Source organism: Bos indicus, chromosome 1, assembly GCF_029378745.1.
Source record: "Bos indicus isolate NIAB-ARS_2022 breed Sahiwal x Tharparkar chromosome 1, NIAB-ARS_B.indTharparkar_mat_pri_1.0, whole genome shotgun sequence".
NCBI classification, from domain to species: Eukaryota; Metazoa; Chordata; class Mammalia; order Artiodactyla; family Bovidae; genus Bos; species Bos indicus.
Genome location: NC_091760.1, coordinates 1,444,923 through 1,463,607, shown reverse-complemented (window position 1 = coordinate 1,463,607; position 18,685 = coordinate 1,444,923). Strand labels below are relative to the sequence as shown.

At 44.5% G+C, this 18,685-nt stretch overlaps 1 protein-coding gene across 1 annotated transcript in view; it reads left to right on the top strand.

Annotated features, from left to right (window-relative positions):
* CLIC6 (chloride intracellular channel 6) overlaps positions 1-10,526 on the top strand; it is a 55,624-nt gene extending 45,098 nt beyond the window's left edge. Inside the window, exon 6 of the mRNA XM_019959725.2 lies at positions 10,142-10,526. Coding sequence (XP_019815284.2) covers positions 10,142-10,303 — 162 coding nt within the window. The 3' untranslated portion in view covers positions 10,304-10,526. The remainder of the gene's footprint in view (positions 1-10,141) is intronic.
* The last annotated feature ends 8,159 nt before the right edge of the window (positions 10,527-18,685 follow it).

The following is an 18,685-nucleotide window of genomic DNA, read 5'->3' as shown; positions in this document are numbered from 1 at the left end:
GACCACATGCAGCCTGTTTTCCCAGGTGACTGAACATGAAATAAGGGTCACTGGTCATGTATAATTAGGGTTTACAGATTCCCTAGACCAGTGGTTCTCCAACATTTGTTGGCATAAGAATTATGCCTTCTAATTTAGAAATGTGCCTGCTCAGGCCTCCAGTTGTGTCTGACTCTTTCTGACCTCATGGACTGCAGCCCACCAGACTCTTCTGTCCATGGGATTTTCCCAGCAAGTTTACTGGAGTGGGTTACCATGCCCTCCTCCAGGGAGTCTTCTTGACCTGGGGATTGAACCCACATCTCCTGCAATGCAGGCAGATTTTTTACCACTGAGGCACCAGTGAAGCCCTTTTAGAAATGTAAACCCATCAGTTCAGCCCCTGACTTACTAAAAGCAGAACTTCTGGGGGTGACTCTGAAATTCAGAAGCAGATGACCCCACCCTTGGTCTCCGTATTTATGGCTGCTCTCCAAAGTGCCCGAGTCTGGCTGTTACTCACCGCTGTTAGCTGTTGTATCATTATCACTGTTGCTATGCCCTTGGTCCTCAGTAGCCCTAGATGCCCCAGGAAGAAGCCCAACCCTTGTTCTGGGGCATCCTTATTATTTAGATCATACCAGGTCCAGAACTAGGTCCTTGGTATAAGGATAGGGAGATTGGAGAGAAGACATAGGGAAATACAAGTCAACGACCTTGTGTTCTAATAATGCGTTTATTTGACATTTTAGTTCAGTTTAGTCGCTCAGTGGTGTCCGACTCTTTGCGACCCCATGGACTGCAGGTTCATGGGGTCGCAAAGAGTTGGACATGACGGAGTGACTGAACTGAACTGAACTGGACTGCATGATGCTAGGCTTCCCTGTCCATCACAAACTCCCAGAGGTTACTCAAACTCATGTTTATCAAATCAGTGATGCCATCCAACCATCTCATCCTCTGTTGTCCCCTTCTCCTCCCGCCTTCAATCTTTCCCAGCATCAGGGTCTTTTCCAAGGAATTGGCTCTTCGAATCAGGTGGCCAAAGTATTGGAGTTTCAGCTTCAGCATCAATCCTTTCAATGAATATTCAGGACTGATTTCCTTTAGGATGGACTGGTTGAATCTTCTTGCAGTCCATGGGACTCTCAAGAGTCTTCTTCAACACCACAGTTCAAAAGCATCAGTTCTTCAGTGCTCAGCTTTATAGTCCAACTCTCACATCCATACATGACTAATTTGGCATTTAGAAATTTACAAATTAGGTTCCCACAGTCTGTGGCATAGCTGTCCTGTGGGTGACTGGCCACCCCGTTACTCCAGTCACTCTTTGCCTTTCTTTTCCTTCCCTACTCCATTCCCAGCCTTGCTCCATTCATCTTCTTTCTTCTCTCTTCCCTGATGTGTTCAAGGGGCACCAACCTGAAAGCTAAGCCTTGAGGATGCTGCTGATCCTCCAAGTGAATTTTCTTTTTAATAAATGCCAGTGTTCTGACATAAAATTTCATGATGGCAAATCAGTCCTTCAAACCTGCCACATTGGTGATTATCCAAACCGGACATTTGGGAGCCATTTTCCAATAGATTATTTATGTCATTGTGTCTGGTTTAGTCCCTTTATTAAACATATTCTCATCATTGCTCTGACTAGTGTAACATCACAGAAGCACATGGAGTTTAGGGAAGGCAAGAAAAAGACACGTATGTACACACATGCATACATACACAGATCAGGTGCCACTTGTTTAGCTCCTATAAAAAAAGAATGTTTAAAATGTCAGTAGAGGGTATAAACTTCAGAGTAAAATAAAGCAGTCCACGGCTCCAATGGAAGACCTAACTGCAAAATCTTCAAAGCCACTTAGCACTCAAAATACCCAGCAGCTTAATAATCTTCCAGGATGGAGCACTTCTGAAAGGCAATGAGAATCAATCTACAGGAATTTATGGTAAGACAATGAGAAAATAGAGGACTTTATAATCTATTCCTATCCTGAAACCAGCAAAAGCATTCTGAAAATCTAAAGCATTATCTCCACCTTTAATTTCTTTTTGGCTGCAGTGGGTAGCACCTGGGACCTTGGTTCCCCATCTAAGGACTGAATATGCACCTCCTGCATTGGAAGCTCAGAGTGTTAGCCACTGGACCACCAGGGAAATCCCCCTCCACCTTTTGTAAAATTAGAGAAGGATGGACCACCAACTCAAAGACTTAGACACTAGCTTCTCTAGATCTTCAGTAAAGTTCGGATGTCTGTAAAAGTAAATAATACAGCCTTGAAGTGCCCAACCTAAGCTCCTTTGTTTGAGGACAGAGCACCGAGTGGGCCAAGAGAGGCAGGGACCAGCCCTACGGAGATGAGATCTCTGTGGAGGCAGAGCTGAAGGTGAAACTGTTCAGAGGTGTCATCTGTGTGTTCTGCCACTGTCCCCTGAGCCAAAGGAACAGGGAGGGGAGATGGAGGAGAGGAGAGAAGGAAAGAGGCATTCTGCTTTGTGACTGCTGAGCAGAGAAAAGAAATAAGCTTGGAATCACTCAGAAGAGAGACTGTAGATGACCTCAGCATCACTTTTAGCCAGGGCGACCTCCTCCTAATCCATGAGCTTCAGAGTGGAGGAGGCACTAGACCCTCATGTGTCCCTGGGGCAGAGTATAGAGCAGTGTTTGAAGAGCAGGTGAAAAAAGTTGGAGTGTTAGTCGCTCAGTTGTGTCTGATTCTGCCACCCATGGAATCTAGCCCACCAGGCTCCTCCGTCCACGGAATTCTCCAGGCAAGACTGTTGGAGTGGGCTGTCATTTTCTTCTCCAGGAGATCTTCCTGACCAGGAGTTGAACCTGGGTCTTCTGCAATGCAGGCAGTTTCTTTACCATTTGAGCCACCAGGGAAGCCCCTTGATGAACAGGTGTTTGAGGATAAATATCCAAATTGGTCTGCCTGTTGCCTGGCCTTCCTCCCATTGCTCTCCACCTTGTTTTTAAGCAAATAGTAGGTCCAACGGGTCTGCCCATTAAAGGATGGTTAGTAACCAAGAGGAATCTAAGTGGGACCTCTATGTGGATAGAGATGATCACAAAGAAGAGGGGGAAGGGTTAAATAGAACAAAAGAGAAAAAGGCAGGTGAGAAACACCTCTCTGGTTAAGATTGGTTTCAGTAACTGAAAAGTATTTGAACTTTTCAGACAGATACTTCTCTACAGCCTCAAAGAAATGAAAGAGAATATGAATCCTTCCCTATGGCTTAGTGGGTAAAAAACCCAAGTGCAATGCAGAAGACACAGGAGATGTGGGTTTGATCCCTGAGTTGGGAAGATGCCCTGGAGTAGGAAATAACAACTCATTCCAGTATTCTTAGGTGAAAAATCCCATAGACAGAGAAGCCTGGTGGGCTACACTCCATGGGGTCTCAAAAGAGTTGGACATGACTGAGCTACTCAGCATAACACATGAACCTTTGGAGAAAGTGCTCGAAGACAAGTAACAAAGTGTCAAAAAATATAATCTCATAAAGAGGATGAAAATGAAACTGGTGGAACTGAAAAAAACCTTAAAGACAAAACAATTTCAGAAATTGTTTAGAAGTTGTATTAGGAGTAGCAAGAGGTGGAAAATGACATTGCAGAAATTCATCAAGGATTTGGAAGACAGCCTGAGGAAATGATCTCAAATCGAATGGAGAAGAAGCAAAAGGTAAAGGTGAACCTCCAGGAAAAAGAACAGGAAAGAAAAAAAGAGGCAAAAGAAGACTCAGAGGTAAAGTGTTTTGAATTAAAGGATGACCTGAACATTGACTTTAAATAGCCATCCATGATTAGAAAAATATTGTCCTGGACAGTCAACACACTGTGATATAGCTGGTAAATTATATTTGAACTTTGATGATAAAAAAAACCCCTTTGGGTGCCCAGATGATGATAATAGTAATAATAAAAGGTAAGTGCACCTACCCAACAAAGAAATTCAGACTAGCCTCATATGTCTCTAAACTGAGGTGACAGTGTTAGCAGCTCAGTCGTGTTTGACTCTGTGCAACCCCCTGTCAGGCTCCTCTGGAATTCTCCAGGCAAGAATACTGGAGTGGCACTGACATAAATCAAAGGAAGATCCTCTATGACCCACCTCCTAGAGTAATAGAAATAAAAACAAAAGTAAACAAGTGAGATCTTATTAAACTTAAAAGCTTTTCACAGCAAAGAAAGCTATAAGCAAGGTGAAAAGACAACCCTCAGAATGGGAGAAACTAATAGCAAATGAAACAATTGAAAAAGGATTAATTTCCAAAATATATAAGCAGCTCATACAACTCAATACCAGAGAAACAAACAAGCCAGTCAAAAAGTGGGAAAAAGACCTAAACTGACATTTCTCCAAAGAAGGCATATAGATGGCTAACAAACACATGAAAAGATGCTCAATATTGCTCATTATCAGAGAAATGCAAATCAAAACTACAATGAACTATCATACCACACAGGTCAGAATGGCCATCATCAAAAAGTCTATAAACAATAAATGCTGAAGAGGGTGTGGAGAGAAGGGAACACTCTTGTACTGTTGGTGGGAATATGAACTGGTATAGCCACTGTGGAAGATGGTATGGAGATTCCTTAAAAAAACTAGGAATAAAAGCACCATGAGTTCAGTTCAGTTCAGTCACTCAGTCGTGTCTGACTCTTTGTGACCCCATGAATTGCAGCACGCCAGGCCTCCCTGTCCATCACCAACTCCCGGAGTTCACTCAGACTCACGTCCATCGAGTCGGGGATGCCATCCAGCCATCTTAACCTCTGTCGTCCCCTTATCCCCCTGCCCCCAATCCCTCCTAGCATCAGAGTCTTTTCCAATGAGTCAACTCTTCGCATGAGGTGGCCAAAGTACTGGAGTTTCAGCTTTAGCATCATTCCTTCCAAAGAACACCCAGGGCTGATCTCCTTTAGAATAGACTGGTTGGATCTCCTTGCAGTCCAAGGGACTCTCAAGAGTCTTCTCCAGCACCACAGTTCAAAAGCATCAGTTCTTCAGCACTCAGCTTTCTTCACAGTCCAACTCTCACATCCATACATGACCACAGGAAAAACCATAGCCTTGACTAGACGAACCTTTGTTGGCAAAGTAATGTCTCTGCTTTTGAATATGCTATCTAGGTTGGTCATAACTTGCCTTCCAAGGAGTAAGCATCTTTTAATTTCATGGCTGCAGTCACCATCTGCAGTGATTTTGGAGCCCCAAAATAAAGTCTGACACTGTTTCCACTGTTTCCCCGTCTATTTCCCATGAAGTGATGGGACCAGATGCCATGATCTTCGTTTTCTGAATGTTGAGCTTTAAGCCAACTTTTTCACTCTCCACTTTCACCTTCATCAAGAGGCTTTTTAGTTCCTCTTCACTTTCTGCTATAAGGGTGGTGTCATCTGCATATCTGAGGTTATTGATATTTCTCCTGGCAATCTTGATTCCAGCTTGTGCTTCTTCCAATCCCACTCCTATACATATACCCTCAGGAAACCAAAATCAAAAAAGACACATGTATCCCATTGTTCAATGCAGCACTATTTGTAATACCTAGAGCATGAAAACAACCTAGATGTCCATCGACAGATGAATGGATAAAGAAGTTGTGGTACATATACACAATGGAATATTACTCAGCCATAAATGAATACATTTGAGTCAGTCCTCATGAGGTGGATGAACCTAGAACCTATTTTACAGAGTGAAGTAAGTCAGAAATAGAAAGATAAATATTGTATTCTAATGCATATATATGGAATCCTGGTACTGAAGAATTTATTTACAGGGCAGCAATGGAGAAACAGACATAGAGAATAGACTTACAGACATGGGAGAGGGGAGGAGAAGGTGAGATGTATGGAAAGGGTAACATGGAAACTTATATTACCCTATGTAAAATAGATAGCCAATGGGAATTTGCTGTATGTTTCAGAAAACTCAAACAGGGGCTCTGTATCAACCTAGAGGAGTGGGATGGGGCAGGAGATGGGAGGGAGGTTCAAAAGGGAGGGGATATATGCATACCTATGGCAATAAATTAAAAGACACTTACTCCTTGTAAGCAAAGTTATGACCAACCTAGACAGCATATTAAAAAGCAGAGACATTACTTTGTCAACAAAGGTCCATCTAGTCAAGGCTATGGTTTTCTCGGTGGTCATTTATGGATGTGAGAGTTGGACTATAAAGAAAGCTGAGCTCAGAAGAATTGATGCTTTTGAACTGTGGTGTTGGAGAAGACTCTTGAGAGTCCCTTGGACTGCAAGGAGATCCAACCAATCCATCCTAAAGGAGATCAGTCCTGAGTGTTCATTGGAAGGACTGATGTTGAAGCTGAAACTCCAATATTTTGGCCACCTGATGCAAAGAGCTGACTCATTTGAAAAGACCCTGATGTTGGGAAAGATTGAAGGCAGGAGGAGAAGGGGACAACAGAGGATGCGATGCTTAGATGGCATCACTGACTCAATGGACATGAGTTTGGGTAAACTCTGGGAGTTGGTGATGGACAGGGAGGCCTGGTGTGCTGCAGTTCATGGAGTCGCAAAAAGTCGGACAGGACTGAGCGACTGAACTGAACTGATGGCTGATTCATATTGAGGTTTGACAGAAAACAACAAAATTCTGTAAACATTTATCCTTTGATTAAAAAAATAAATTAATTAAAAGAGGAAAAGAATACTGGAGTGGGTTGCCATTCTCTTCTCCGTGGGATTCTAGGATCACATTAAAAGCCAGAAAACAGTGGTTTAATAGTTAAGGGATTGGGGACTTCCCTGGTGGCCTAGTGGTTAAGAATCTGCCTTCCAGTGCAGGGGATGCAAGTTCTATGCCTGGTCGGAAAATTAAGAGCACATATGCTTTGGGGCAACTAAGCCCATGCACCACAACTAGAGAAAATGCGTGCCGCAGCGAAGACCCAGCACAGCTAATAGTTAAAGGATTAAAGGAAAGGATGTGTGATGTAAGAATTTTATATCCAAGTAAATTGTTGCTTTCACCTAGACTTCTGGTCTTGATGGAATAAGCATCCCTGAGCCATTTTGTAAAAATAAAATTTCTATATTATGACATAATAAAAAAGGATAAAATAAGAATCCAGGAACAGAGAAGGTGTGTGGTATAAAAGGATTAGTGATAGACATAGAACCTCTTTAGATCTGAAACCAGAACTAAAACTCAAGAGCAATGGGAATTACAGATACAGGACTGAATCAAATATAGTAAACTTCTATTTTCACACCATTGGAAGGAGTATAATAGATCAGAAATGAAAAGAACTGTAAGTATACTAATTTCCTTGCTTATTGTCAGGAGTAAGTAGAGAACAGTCAAAGAATAGTTGATAGTCAGGAAATAAAGAATTCCTATTTTTTTAAGTTATATAGGAAACCACCGGACCCACTCCAGTATTCTTGCCTAGGAAATCCCATGAACAGAGGAGCCTGGCAGGTTATCGTCCATGCAGCCACAAAGAGTCAGACATGACTTAGCAACTAAACAACCACCACCACTGGAAGAGTTAAAACAGACCATAAACCTTCCAAACCACCAGAGAGGGAAGTGCACACATACACAAATGCAAAAATATTTATAGGGAGTTGGAAAACAAAGTATAACATTAGTAAGATAGGATATAAAACAAGTTTACATTTATGAGAGGCACATATGTAATAAATTTACCCAGAATGTTTGGGTAAAGCAAAAGCAGGCAAATGCAAATAAAAGAAAAGCAGGAGTCTTGACAGTAATCTCTTGCTGCTGCTGCTGCTATGTCGCTTCAGTCATGTCCGACTCTGTGCGACCCCAGAGACAGCAGCCCACCAGGCTCCTCCGTCCCTGGGATTCTCCAGGCAAGAACACTGGAGTGGGTTGCCATTTCCTTCTCCAATGCATCTAGTAAGATTGAATTCAAGTAAAAGATATTAATTTAGGAGGTTCTTTGGAAAGTTATGTGGTCTTGTCTTGCTGCATCATTAGCTTGCAGCTTCCAAAATCTGAGAAATAAGTCATTAAGATCTTCTAACTGGTGACAAATTCCATGCTCTTGTCATCCAAACATCCCAGGAGGCAATACAATGGGAAATATTAGTCCTTCCAAGTATTGTTGTTCAGTTGCTCAGTAGTGTCTGACTCTTTGGGACCCCATGGACTAGAGAATGCCAGGCTTCCCTGTCCAGCACCAACTCCCAGAGCTTGCTCAAACTTATGTCCATTGAGTCGGTGATGCCATCCAACCATCTCATCCTCTGTCGTCCCCTTTTCCTCTCGCCTTCAATCTTTCCCAGCATCAGGGTCTTTTCCATTGAGTCGGCTCTTTGCATCACGTGGTCAAAGTATTGGAACTTTAGTATCAGTTCTCCTAATGAATATTCGGGGTTCATTTCCTTTAGGATTGACTGGTTTGATTTTGCAGTCCAAGGGACTCTCAAGAGTCTTCTCCAGTACCATAGTTCAAAAGCATCAATTCTTTGGTGCTCAGCCTTCTTTACGGTCCAACTCTCACATCCATACATGACTACTGGAAAAACCACAGCTTTGACTATATGCACATTTGTTGGCAAAGGGATGTCTCTGGTTTTTATTAAACTGTCTAGGTTTGTCATAGCTTTCCAAATATTTGTCCCCCCAAATTCGTATCTAAGTTAGACCCAACTCCTAACTCCCAATATCTCAAAACTGACCTTATTTAGAAATAGAGTTTTTGCAGATGTAATTAGTTAAGATGAGGTCATGTTAATTGATTAGGAGCAGTGGAGTGGGTCCCTAATCCAACATGACAGATGTTCCTATAAAAGGGAGTTTGGATCCAGAGATGCCAACACAGGGAAAATGCCAGGTGAAGACTGGAGCTGTACTCCCATGAGCCAGAGACAGGGAGACACCTGGAACGGATCCTTCGCCGGAGGCTTCAGAGGGAACCTGGCCCTGCTAACACCATGATCTTGGACTCTGGGCCTCCCAGACTGTGGGAGAAGACATTTCTGTTGTTTAAGCCACCCATGACTGTAGTGCTTTATTAAGGCAACCGCAGGGAACCCATACCATCTGCAAAGAGGATACACTGTCCTTTGTGATGAATTCCCAGTGACACCCTCCAGCCAGAGGAGACATCTCACACCACTGTGTTTTCATGATATTCATTCTCAGCTACCCCATCCTTATATCCACTGTTTCCTTGAGGATAAGGATTTTTCAGTTCATGAATCTGCCCTCTGCACACGGTAGACCCACAGTGAAATGATACTCTTGGGCAGAATGATGGAAATCCACAGGTGTAACATACATGGTTGCTTGGGGTTTCAGGAGGTGAGGCTCAGCAAATTGGAAAAAGAGAGGGCACTACAAAGTGATCCTAGCACAATCTAAACTGAAAATCCATCCCGAACCCTTGAAAGTGAAATTGTTAGTTGCTTAGTCAAGTCCGAATCTATGCGATCCCATGAGTTGTCTACTCTGTTTATGGGATTCTCTAGGCAAGAATAATGGAAAGAGTTGCCATTTCCTTCTCCAGGGGATCTTCCTGACCCAGGGATTGAGCCTGGGTCTCCTGTATTGCAGGCAGACTCTTTATCATCTGAGCCATCTGAATCTTTAGGCACCAAATAACTCAGCAGCAGAACACAGGGAGAGAAAACTACTAGAAGCACAAAGAGAAATCCACCAGATTACAGAGCAAGCTCAGGGCTTCCCTGGTGGCTCAGATGGTAAAGAATCTGCCTGCTAGTGCAGGAGATTTGGGTTCAATCTCTGGGTCAGGAAGATCCCCTAAAGAAGGAAATGGTGGCCCACTCCAGTATTCTTGCCAGGGAAATCTCATGGACAGAGGAGCCTGGTGGGCCACAGTCCATGGGGTCACAAAAGAGCTGGACATGACTGAGCGACTAGACAATAGAGCAAATTCATGCCAGCGGGTCACGAGGACCATCTGTGATGAATGGGTGGGCACAGTTGTGTAGCACCTGTGTTTTGAGTCCCACACTCAGTGTGCCCCCTGCAAACTCATCGCAATTTGGGCAGCTTGAAAGGCTGTAGAATGACATGGGAACTTGAGAAAGAATATAGTACACGCCTCAGAAGAATGGATTGTCTGAAGAAACTGCCTATGTTTGTGGGTTTTCCCTTCTTGACTGTTTCCTTTTCATTTTCAGATCGTGGCCAAGAGATACAGAGATTTTGAATTTCCTTCTGAAATGACTGGCATCTGGAGGTACTTGAACAATGCATATGCTCGGGATGAATTCACAAACACATGTCCTGCCGACCAGGAGATTGAACACGCATATTCAGATGTTGCCAAAAGAATGAAGTGAACCTGGGCTGTTTTCTGTCTCATTTCTCAGCTATGTGAGCTAGACTATGAAAAGAGTGTCTCCTTTGTGTTTTCCTCCCAGTAACCATTCTTTGCAAAATAATGCCCATACTTTAGCAATGGGGATACCATAGCATGATCCACTCAACAGGAAATGATTCCTAGCCTTGTAATTTGTCAGCTCACTTGTGTATCTGAATAATACCAGTATCTGTTGTTATACACTCCAATTGTCTGGTTTATGTTCATTTATATCTTTGGCATTCTGGGACCTTGTAATCCATGATATTTAGGGCATGTGTTGTGCAGTTTACGTTTCAAAGCAAATAAGGTTTGGATTCAAACCTTATTTATTATTAACCTCCTTTATTTTTTAAAAAATGTGTTTTTCTCTGATAGTTTTCATAATCATGCATAACCTATTTTTCTGCTCTAAAATGGTAGTTCAACTTTTTTAGAACAAAATAATTTTTATAATTACAAAGTGATACTCGCTTATCTTAATACTTGAAACAAAGTCAGAAGGTATAAAAAGAAAGACAAAAGTCACCTAGAATTTCACTACACTTAGATAACTACTGATAGTGTATCGGTGAGTATCTTCTGAGTCTTCAGACTCTTTGACACACACGCATTCACACCACATATAATTTCCTGCCTCTGTGGTATTGTGTTAGTTTATTTTCAAGGACTGGTGAAGGAACTGCCCCCCTTGGTAATACCTTGATGGTCAGCCCTAGAGGACCTAAAACAGAGATTCGGCACCACAGACCTCGAGTGAACGCTTGTGGCCAAGTTTCAGAGGGATGGAGAACCTCAGGGTCCACAGAGATGTGAGGACCTACGAAGACCAGCGGGGACCGGCAGCAGTGGGAGGGTGGCGGGGACCGGAAACTGTGGGAGGGCCCCACCGCCGCCTACCTTGTTCCTGTCCCCATGATGCCTCTGTCCCTGATTCCAGGGAGGGCACGGAGGAGGGTGCCTCTCTTTGTCTCTCCTTCTGGCTCCCTTTCAGAGGCCTTCTCTTGCTCCCTCCCTCTCAGACACCAGGCCTGCGGGAGGACTCTTAACGTCATCTGTGTTGCAGAATCTCCTTGCCCCCTGTTTCAACTTTGACCAAGCACATCTCGGGTCTTCAGATGGCGTAACACTGCACCTCTTCGGCCATGATGTCGTGTTGGGCTGGCCTGTATCCTGCTGGATCTTTGCGCTCTCTAGCATCATTTCAAGGTCGGGCAGGGAAAATCCAGGGAGATTAAATTCTTGGTGACTCATCTTGGGCAGTTGTGGTAAATAGGCAAGATGGGGAGGAAGTGGAAAGTACTGAGTCAAAAGAGTGTTCTGGTTCATCCATGCCTTCCCCTCCCCCACCCCTGAGCCAGCCTCACGGCGGCAGCCATGTGTGGGGGCTGGGTTCCTACTCAAGGCTTGGAGGACAGAATGGGAGACTCCTTCCATGCTCATCTAGACTCCCAGGGTTCCAGCGTTATCCGCCAGGCTGTGTCCTTTTGACATTGGCACACACCTTCCAGAAAACTCGCTTGTGGAGTTGGAGACAGCATTCTGAGGTTTCTGGGATTTAGAAAAAGATGTCTAGTAAGAGAAACAAAGCCCTTCATACGATGGCCACTTTCTCTTCCCTCGTACTGGATGCTGTGGTTTAACCAGGGGCAGCCAAACTCCCAGCCGTCCACTTGTTTTGTTAGTCATTTATTTTAGGAAGTTGTCTCTGGCATGAGTCCTGGTGATTCCTGTTTCACATCTGTTTAGGAATCAGATTCTGAAGATGAGTTTTACCATGTTACATTTAAATTTAGTAAATGAAAAAAAAAATAAATTTAGTAAATGAATTGACTACCTGATGTTACTAGTGCCAAGTTTGTATTTTTAGAGGTTAAAGCGATCTACGAAAACCCTTTGTGCCTTAGAAATTAAACAAATTACGAAAATATTTATTTGGAACCAATATCTTTAATTTTTCTTTATTTTACTTTGCATCCTCCACTGAGACAGTGTGTGTGTGTGTGTGTGTATGTGTATGTATGTATTGCTTCACCCGATCCTTGCCTGATGGAGAAAGACGGGAAGTCAGTCACAAGATGTGATTTGCCCCAGGACACCACTAAAATGACTGTGACCCACATTATCCTAGGGATAACCCTACATTACACTATTTTTTAAAATAAAAAGGTAGGATCGGATTTCCCTGGTGGTCCAGTGGTTAAGAGGCTGCCTTCCAATACAGGGGACACGGGTTTGATCCCTGATTGGGGAGCTGAGATCCCACAAGCTGCCAGGCAACTAGACCCATGCAACACAACTACTGAGCCAGAGTGCCACAACTGGAGAAGCCCATGCACCTCAAAATGACACAGGGCAGCCAAAGTAATAATAATAATGTTAGATAAGATGGGATAGGAGTTAATGCTTACAGAAACTTTAGAAGGGGACCCTCCACTGAGAAAGTGAACTGAAGTGGGCTTCCTTTAAAATGATGAGAGTGTGACTTCCCTGGTGGTCCGGTAGTTAACACTGTGCTTTTACTGCAGGGCATGCAGATTCCATCCCTGGTTGGGGAACTGGCATCCCACATGCAGTGTGGTCAAAGAAATAATAATAGGAAAATTGCAAGAGCATCTTTGAACTAGAAAGTATTGCTGTTGTTGTTCAGTCACTAAGTCGTGTCTGAATCTGTGACCCCATGGACTGCAGCACACCAGGCTCCCCTGTCCTTCACCAGCTCCCAGAGCTTGCTCAAGCTCATGTCTATTGAGTCGGTGACACCATCCAACAGACTCATCCTTTGCCTCCCTCTTCTCCTGCCCTCAATCTTTCCCAGCATCAGGGTCTTTTCCAATGAGTTGGCTCTTTGTATCAGGTGGCCAAAATATTGGAGCTTCAGCTTCAGCATTAGTCCTTCCAATGAATGTTCAGGGTTGACTTCCTTTAGGATTGACTGGTTATCATTAGTTAAATTAGAAATTATCTGTATTAGCATTGTGACATGCAAAGACATTTTAACAGAGCCTTAAAGAGGTCTGAAAAAATGCACATCGCCTGTCCTTGTCCAGGTGGCTGACATACAGGTCTTGCAGGTAGCTCCATTTTTAAGTGTAGTTGGAAATCTCTTGGTTCCTGGCAGCCTTCCCCTCCCAGGGACCCCACACCCACTTCGCAGGCCCCTTAAAAGCTGTTCTTGTGCTGGCAGGTGAGAAGTATCCCAGGGTTGTTCACCTGCCTTAAAGTCTTCTCCAGGCGTGTATTTTTGAAACTAAATGCATTTGTTCTTCCAAACATACCATATGTGTGTGTTAGTTGCTCAGTCATGTTCAACTCTGTGACCCCACGGACTATAGGCCACCAGGCTCCTCTGTCCATGGAATTCTCCAGGCAAGAATACTAGAGTGGGTTGCAATTCCTTCTCCAGGGGACCTTCCCCACCCAGGGTCAAACACAGCTCTCCTGCATTGCAGGCAGACTCTACCCTGTCACCAGGGATGCAAATAAAAGTCGTGAGAGCAGCTCTCCTTTGAGGCTGATCCTGGGGAGGTTCTTGGGCTAAGGAGATTCTGTTCTTGCTTTCAGTTGCCCAAGAGGCTGGACGATTCAGAAAAAATTAGCTTTACTTCTGAACACAGAATCTCCAAGTGTAGGCTGAAAAAGAATATGAGTGCCACAAAGGTGTACTTTCTGGGCATGGTCCAGCAAACAAGGATGCAACCTGTTTAGCCCAGGAACCAACCTTCTGAGACCAGAGGTCTCAACAGGTTACCTGTGAACTACAGGACTATCCCCAGGAATTGAGTATATGCCCAAGCCCCCACAGACAGACACAAATGCACATACACACACACACACATGTACATACACACTCACATACATTCATGCACACAGCATGGTCACAGAACTCTTTCACACCTGTTCAAATGTTAGGAGAAACACACTGACTGAAACCATCCCCCTTGACCAGGTACCACAGTAACCATCTGATTGAGATATTTTATGAGAGGACGTCCTGGTGAGGAACACAGAACTAATAAGCCACCACCCATCGGAAGAATTCAGGCAGGGTCAAAGGAAATGCCACATGTCTGACCACCTACTAGAATCCTTTTCACTGGTATCCATGTTGGCTGAGCAATGTGTGCACCTCCAGGAAGGACTCTGAGGCAGAATGATTGGCCAAAGACAACCCAGAAACTAATCCCATCACCATAAAACCCGAGACTGCAAGCCATGTGGCAGCGCAGTTCTGGGTTCCCTTACCCTTCTGCTCTCCACTGGAGCACCCCTTCCCAATAAAATCTCTTGCTTAGTCAGCACATGTGTTCTCCTTGGACAATTCATTTCTGAGTGTTAGACTCAGAAATGCAAATGAGAGCCCACTCTCATGCCCTGAAAGGGATCCCCCTTCCTGCAACACAAACACACAAACATTCACACACGTCCCCATAGACACACACAAGCATACTTACTCATGCAATACAGTCACACACACTCATTCACTCATGTACCCACATATGTGCACACACACACAACCTGTACAGTGAGGTCCAGGTTCCTTCCTTCCCTGACCAGATAATTGACCAGAAACACACTCTTGGCAACATTCCACCCAGGTCTCCTTCCCCACCTCCAGGGGCTCACTATTAGGCTTTGGGAAAAAAAACCAATCTTTCTTTTACAGTTAAGAGAACCAAGGTGTGCATCGTCCTAAGAACATGTAATTCACAAAACCCTGGCTACTTAAGGTGGATCAGTTAGAGGATGTTTGTTCACGTTATAGTTCTGAATTCTTTCTGGAAGCCCACAGAACTGACACAAAAACTGAGTTTAGCTGCAACTAGGGCTTCCCTGGTAACTCAAACAGTAAAGAATCTGCCTGCAATGTGGGAGACTTGAGTTTGATCCCTGGGTTGGAAAGATCCCCTGAAGAAGGGAATGATGACTACCCACTTTAATATTCTGGCCCGGAGAATTCAATGGACAGAGGAGCCAGGCAGGCTACAATCCATGGGGTCACAAAGAGTCAGACATGACTGAGTGACTTTCACAAACACAAAATGCCCAGGATTGAGGTTTGTGACCTGGGGGGAGGCCCAGAGCCTAGACCTGCTGCTGAGCCCTGGGCAGTGTTGTCCCATCTGGCTGTTTCTGGTCATGTGCGTGTGTGCTAAGTTGCTTCAGTTGTGTCCAGCTCTGCGACCCTAAGACTGCAACTCGCCAGGCTCCTCTGTCTGTGGAATTCTCCAGGCAAGAATACTGAAGTGGTTGCCATGCTTTCCTCCAGGGGATCTTCCCAACCCTGGGATCAAACCTGCATCTCTTATGACTCCTGCCTTGGCAGGCAGGTTCTTTACAACTAGTGCCACCTGGAAAGCCCTGTTTCTGGTCATACCATATGCCAAAGTATTTGAAAGGTACATTGGAGTCTCTGAAACACTTGCACATAATTTCCCAACAGTGTGGACTACACTTAAAAGAAGCAAAAGGAGCACACAGGTTATTCTACTAAGGTTATTTGCTTCCTGATTTTTAAATCTTTGACAAGGCAAAGGTGTAGAGGCTGTTTGTGGGGTTCCTTTTCCTGCTGATCTTGGGCTCCCTCAAGATTGGAGACAAGAGGAAGGAGAAATGGATTAGGGAGGTGCCTAGAATTCTAGGAGAGACAGAGCAGTAGAACCTGTTTTGCCTCCATCATAATTGTTCAACTTTTGTTTGCAGCTCTGGTCCCAAAAGAGAGTGCTGTTTGAAAGAAAATCTTAGGGTTATTTGGTGGTGGTTCAGGTGTTGAGCTGGCCATTTTGGTGTGTATTTTGGCTTTTTTTTTCTGGCTAAAGCAAGGGAAAAAGAATTTGTTGTATTGGGTGTGATACCAGAATATACAAAAATTAAAAAGAAGTAAGAAAAATGTGTCTTGCTTTTATAAACTGTGCAGTGATAATGACAAAATAGAACAGCACCAGAAAGATGCCTAAGAACATGTGTAATAGGAAACAAATGGGTGAGTGGGCAAAGTGCACACTTTTACCAGGTTCCTGAGGTGATGCTACCACGAATGATATAATAGAGTGACCAAGTGCATTTGGGTAGCACTTTACAAAGCCTGGGCCAGTTTGTGGTTCCATAGGTCATGGGTGTGCATTGGAAATTGAGGTGGATATGGTGACCACAGCAAGGTGGCTGCCATCTTGCCTCATGGTCCTTGAGGGGCTTTACTGGATTCTCTTCCAGGTGGCACTAGTGGTAAAGAACCCGGCTGCCAGTGCAGGAGACATAAGAGACTTGAGTTTGATTCCTGGTTTGGGAAGATCCCTTGGAGGAGGGCATGGCAACCCACTCCAGTATTCTTATCTAGGGAATCCCATGGACAGAGGAGCCTGGTGGACTATAGTCCATGGGGTCTCAGAGTCCGACATGACTGAAGAGACTTAGCATGCACACACACACTCTCATGAGTGGGCATGCTGGCCACCATGGTGATATTGTTCTGTCAACTCTGGGGGCCTTGTACAATCTGGATAGAGTGAGACGTTCCAGTCAGAGAATCAGAAGCTGGACAGTAGCAATGAATGGATGGGATTGGGAAGCAGAGGGGAGTGGCTAAGGTTTGTCTGCCTCAAGTCTCTCATCTGAAAACTAAGTGGTGGGCTTGATTGGTGGGTTTCAACCTTGACAGCATATTAGAATCAACTGAGTAGCCTTGATTATTATAAATGCCCAAAGCATGCCTCAGATCAACTGAATCAGAATCTCTGGGTTTGAGCTTGGACATTGGTGTTTTCAAAACTCTCCTGGGAAGATTCTCTTATGCAACAGAGATTAACAGCCACAGGTCAGATGGTCTCAGAAGTTATTTCCAGCATTAACTGCTCAATGTTTGGGTCCTGGGTTACACAGTCCTGGTGTAGGGGAGGGGTGAGGGGGAGGAGGATGGAGGGGATTGCCCATACTCAATACAGTAGCGTATGCTCTACACTCAGGGCAGTTGGCTGAGCCAGCCACAGGAAAATTGAAACTGAAAGTCTCAATCATGTCTGACTCTTTGCGACCCCATGGACTATACAATCCATGGAATTCTCCAGGCCAGAATACTGGAGTAGGTAGCCTTTCCTTTCTCCAGGGGATCTTCCCAACCCAGGGATTGAACCCAGGTCTCCTGCATTGCAGGTGGATTCTTTACCAGCTGAGCCACAAGGGAAGCCCAGTGTACTATTCACCCAGTGGTTGAATGGTGACCTCTCCAAACTGGTCCACTCAGGGTCTCGGAACTCAAACTTACTTGGAAATAGATTCTTTGTAGATGTAATTACTTACATTACGATCAGGTCATATTGGATTAGGAAGAGCTCTAAATCCAAAGTGGCTAATGTTATTTTAAGAGGAGAAGAAGATGCAGAAGGGAGGCCATGTGAAGATGAAGGAAGATGCTGTAGAGGGTTTGCAACAAGCCAGGGGAAATCAAAGATGGCTGGAGACACCTAGAAGCCAGAAGAGGCAAGGAGGGGTCTCTCCATAAAACCTTCAGAGGGAGCATGGCTCTGCCCACACCTTGATTTCAGATTTTCAACCTTCAGAGAATACATTTCCATCTGCTCTTCTAAGCCACCCACTTGGCAGTATTCTGACTTCTGCCACAGGAAACCTATCCACCTGGTGAGTTTTGGATCTCAGAATGGCTGAGCCATGTCGTCATGGCTTAGGTACTCTAAAGCTGATGGCACAGCTAAGCAGAGAGGCAGTTGGGCTTCTCGGGAGAGCTGATGTCACTCTCCCAGCTGAGAAAGAGAGCCAGATACAGACAGTGCAGTGCGGTGCAGTCACTCAGTCGTGACCAACTCTTTGAGACCCCACGGACTGCAGCACGCCAGGCTTCTCTGTCCATCACCAACTCCCAGAACTTGCTCAAACTCATGTCCATAGAGTCGGTGATGCCACCCAACCATCTCATCTTCTGTCATCCCCTTCTCCTCCTGCCTTCAATCCTTTCCCAGCGTCTTTTCCAATGAGTCAGCTCTTTGCATCAGGTGGCCAAAGTATTGGAGCTTCAGCTTCAGCATCATTCCTTCCAATGAATATTCAGGACTGATCTCCTTTAGGATGGACTGGTTTAATCTCCTTGCAGTCCAAGGGACTCTCAAGAGTCCAACACCACAGTTCGAAAGCATCAATTCTTCAGTACTCAGCTTTCTTTACCGTCCAACTCTCACATCCGTACATGACTACTGGAGAAGCCATAGCTTTGACTAGATGGACCTTTGTGCAGACAGAGACAGGTCTATTTTGAGAGAGATGGCAATTTAACCAACAGGCAACACCATGGTCGTTTTGCTCTAAAGCAGAGGTGACAAGGTGGGAAATTGTTGAAAGTCTTGAGTTTTGG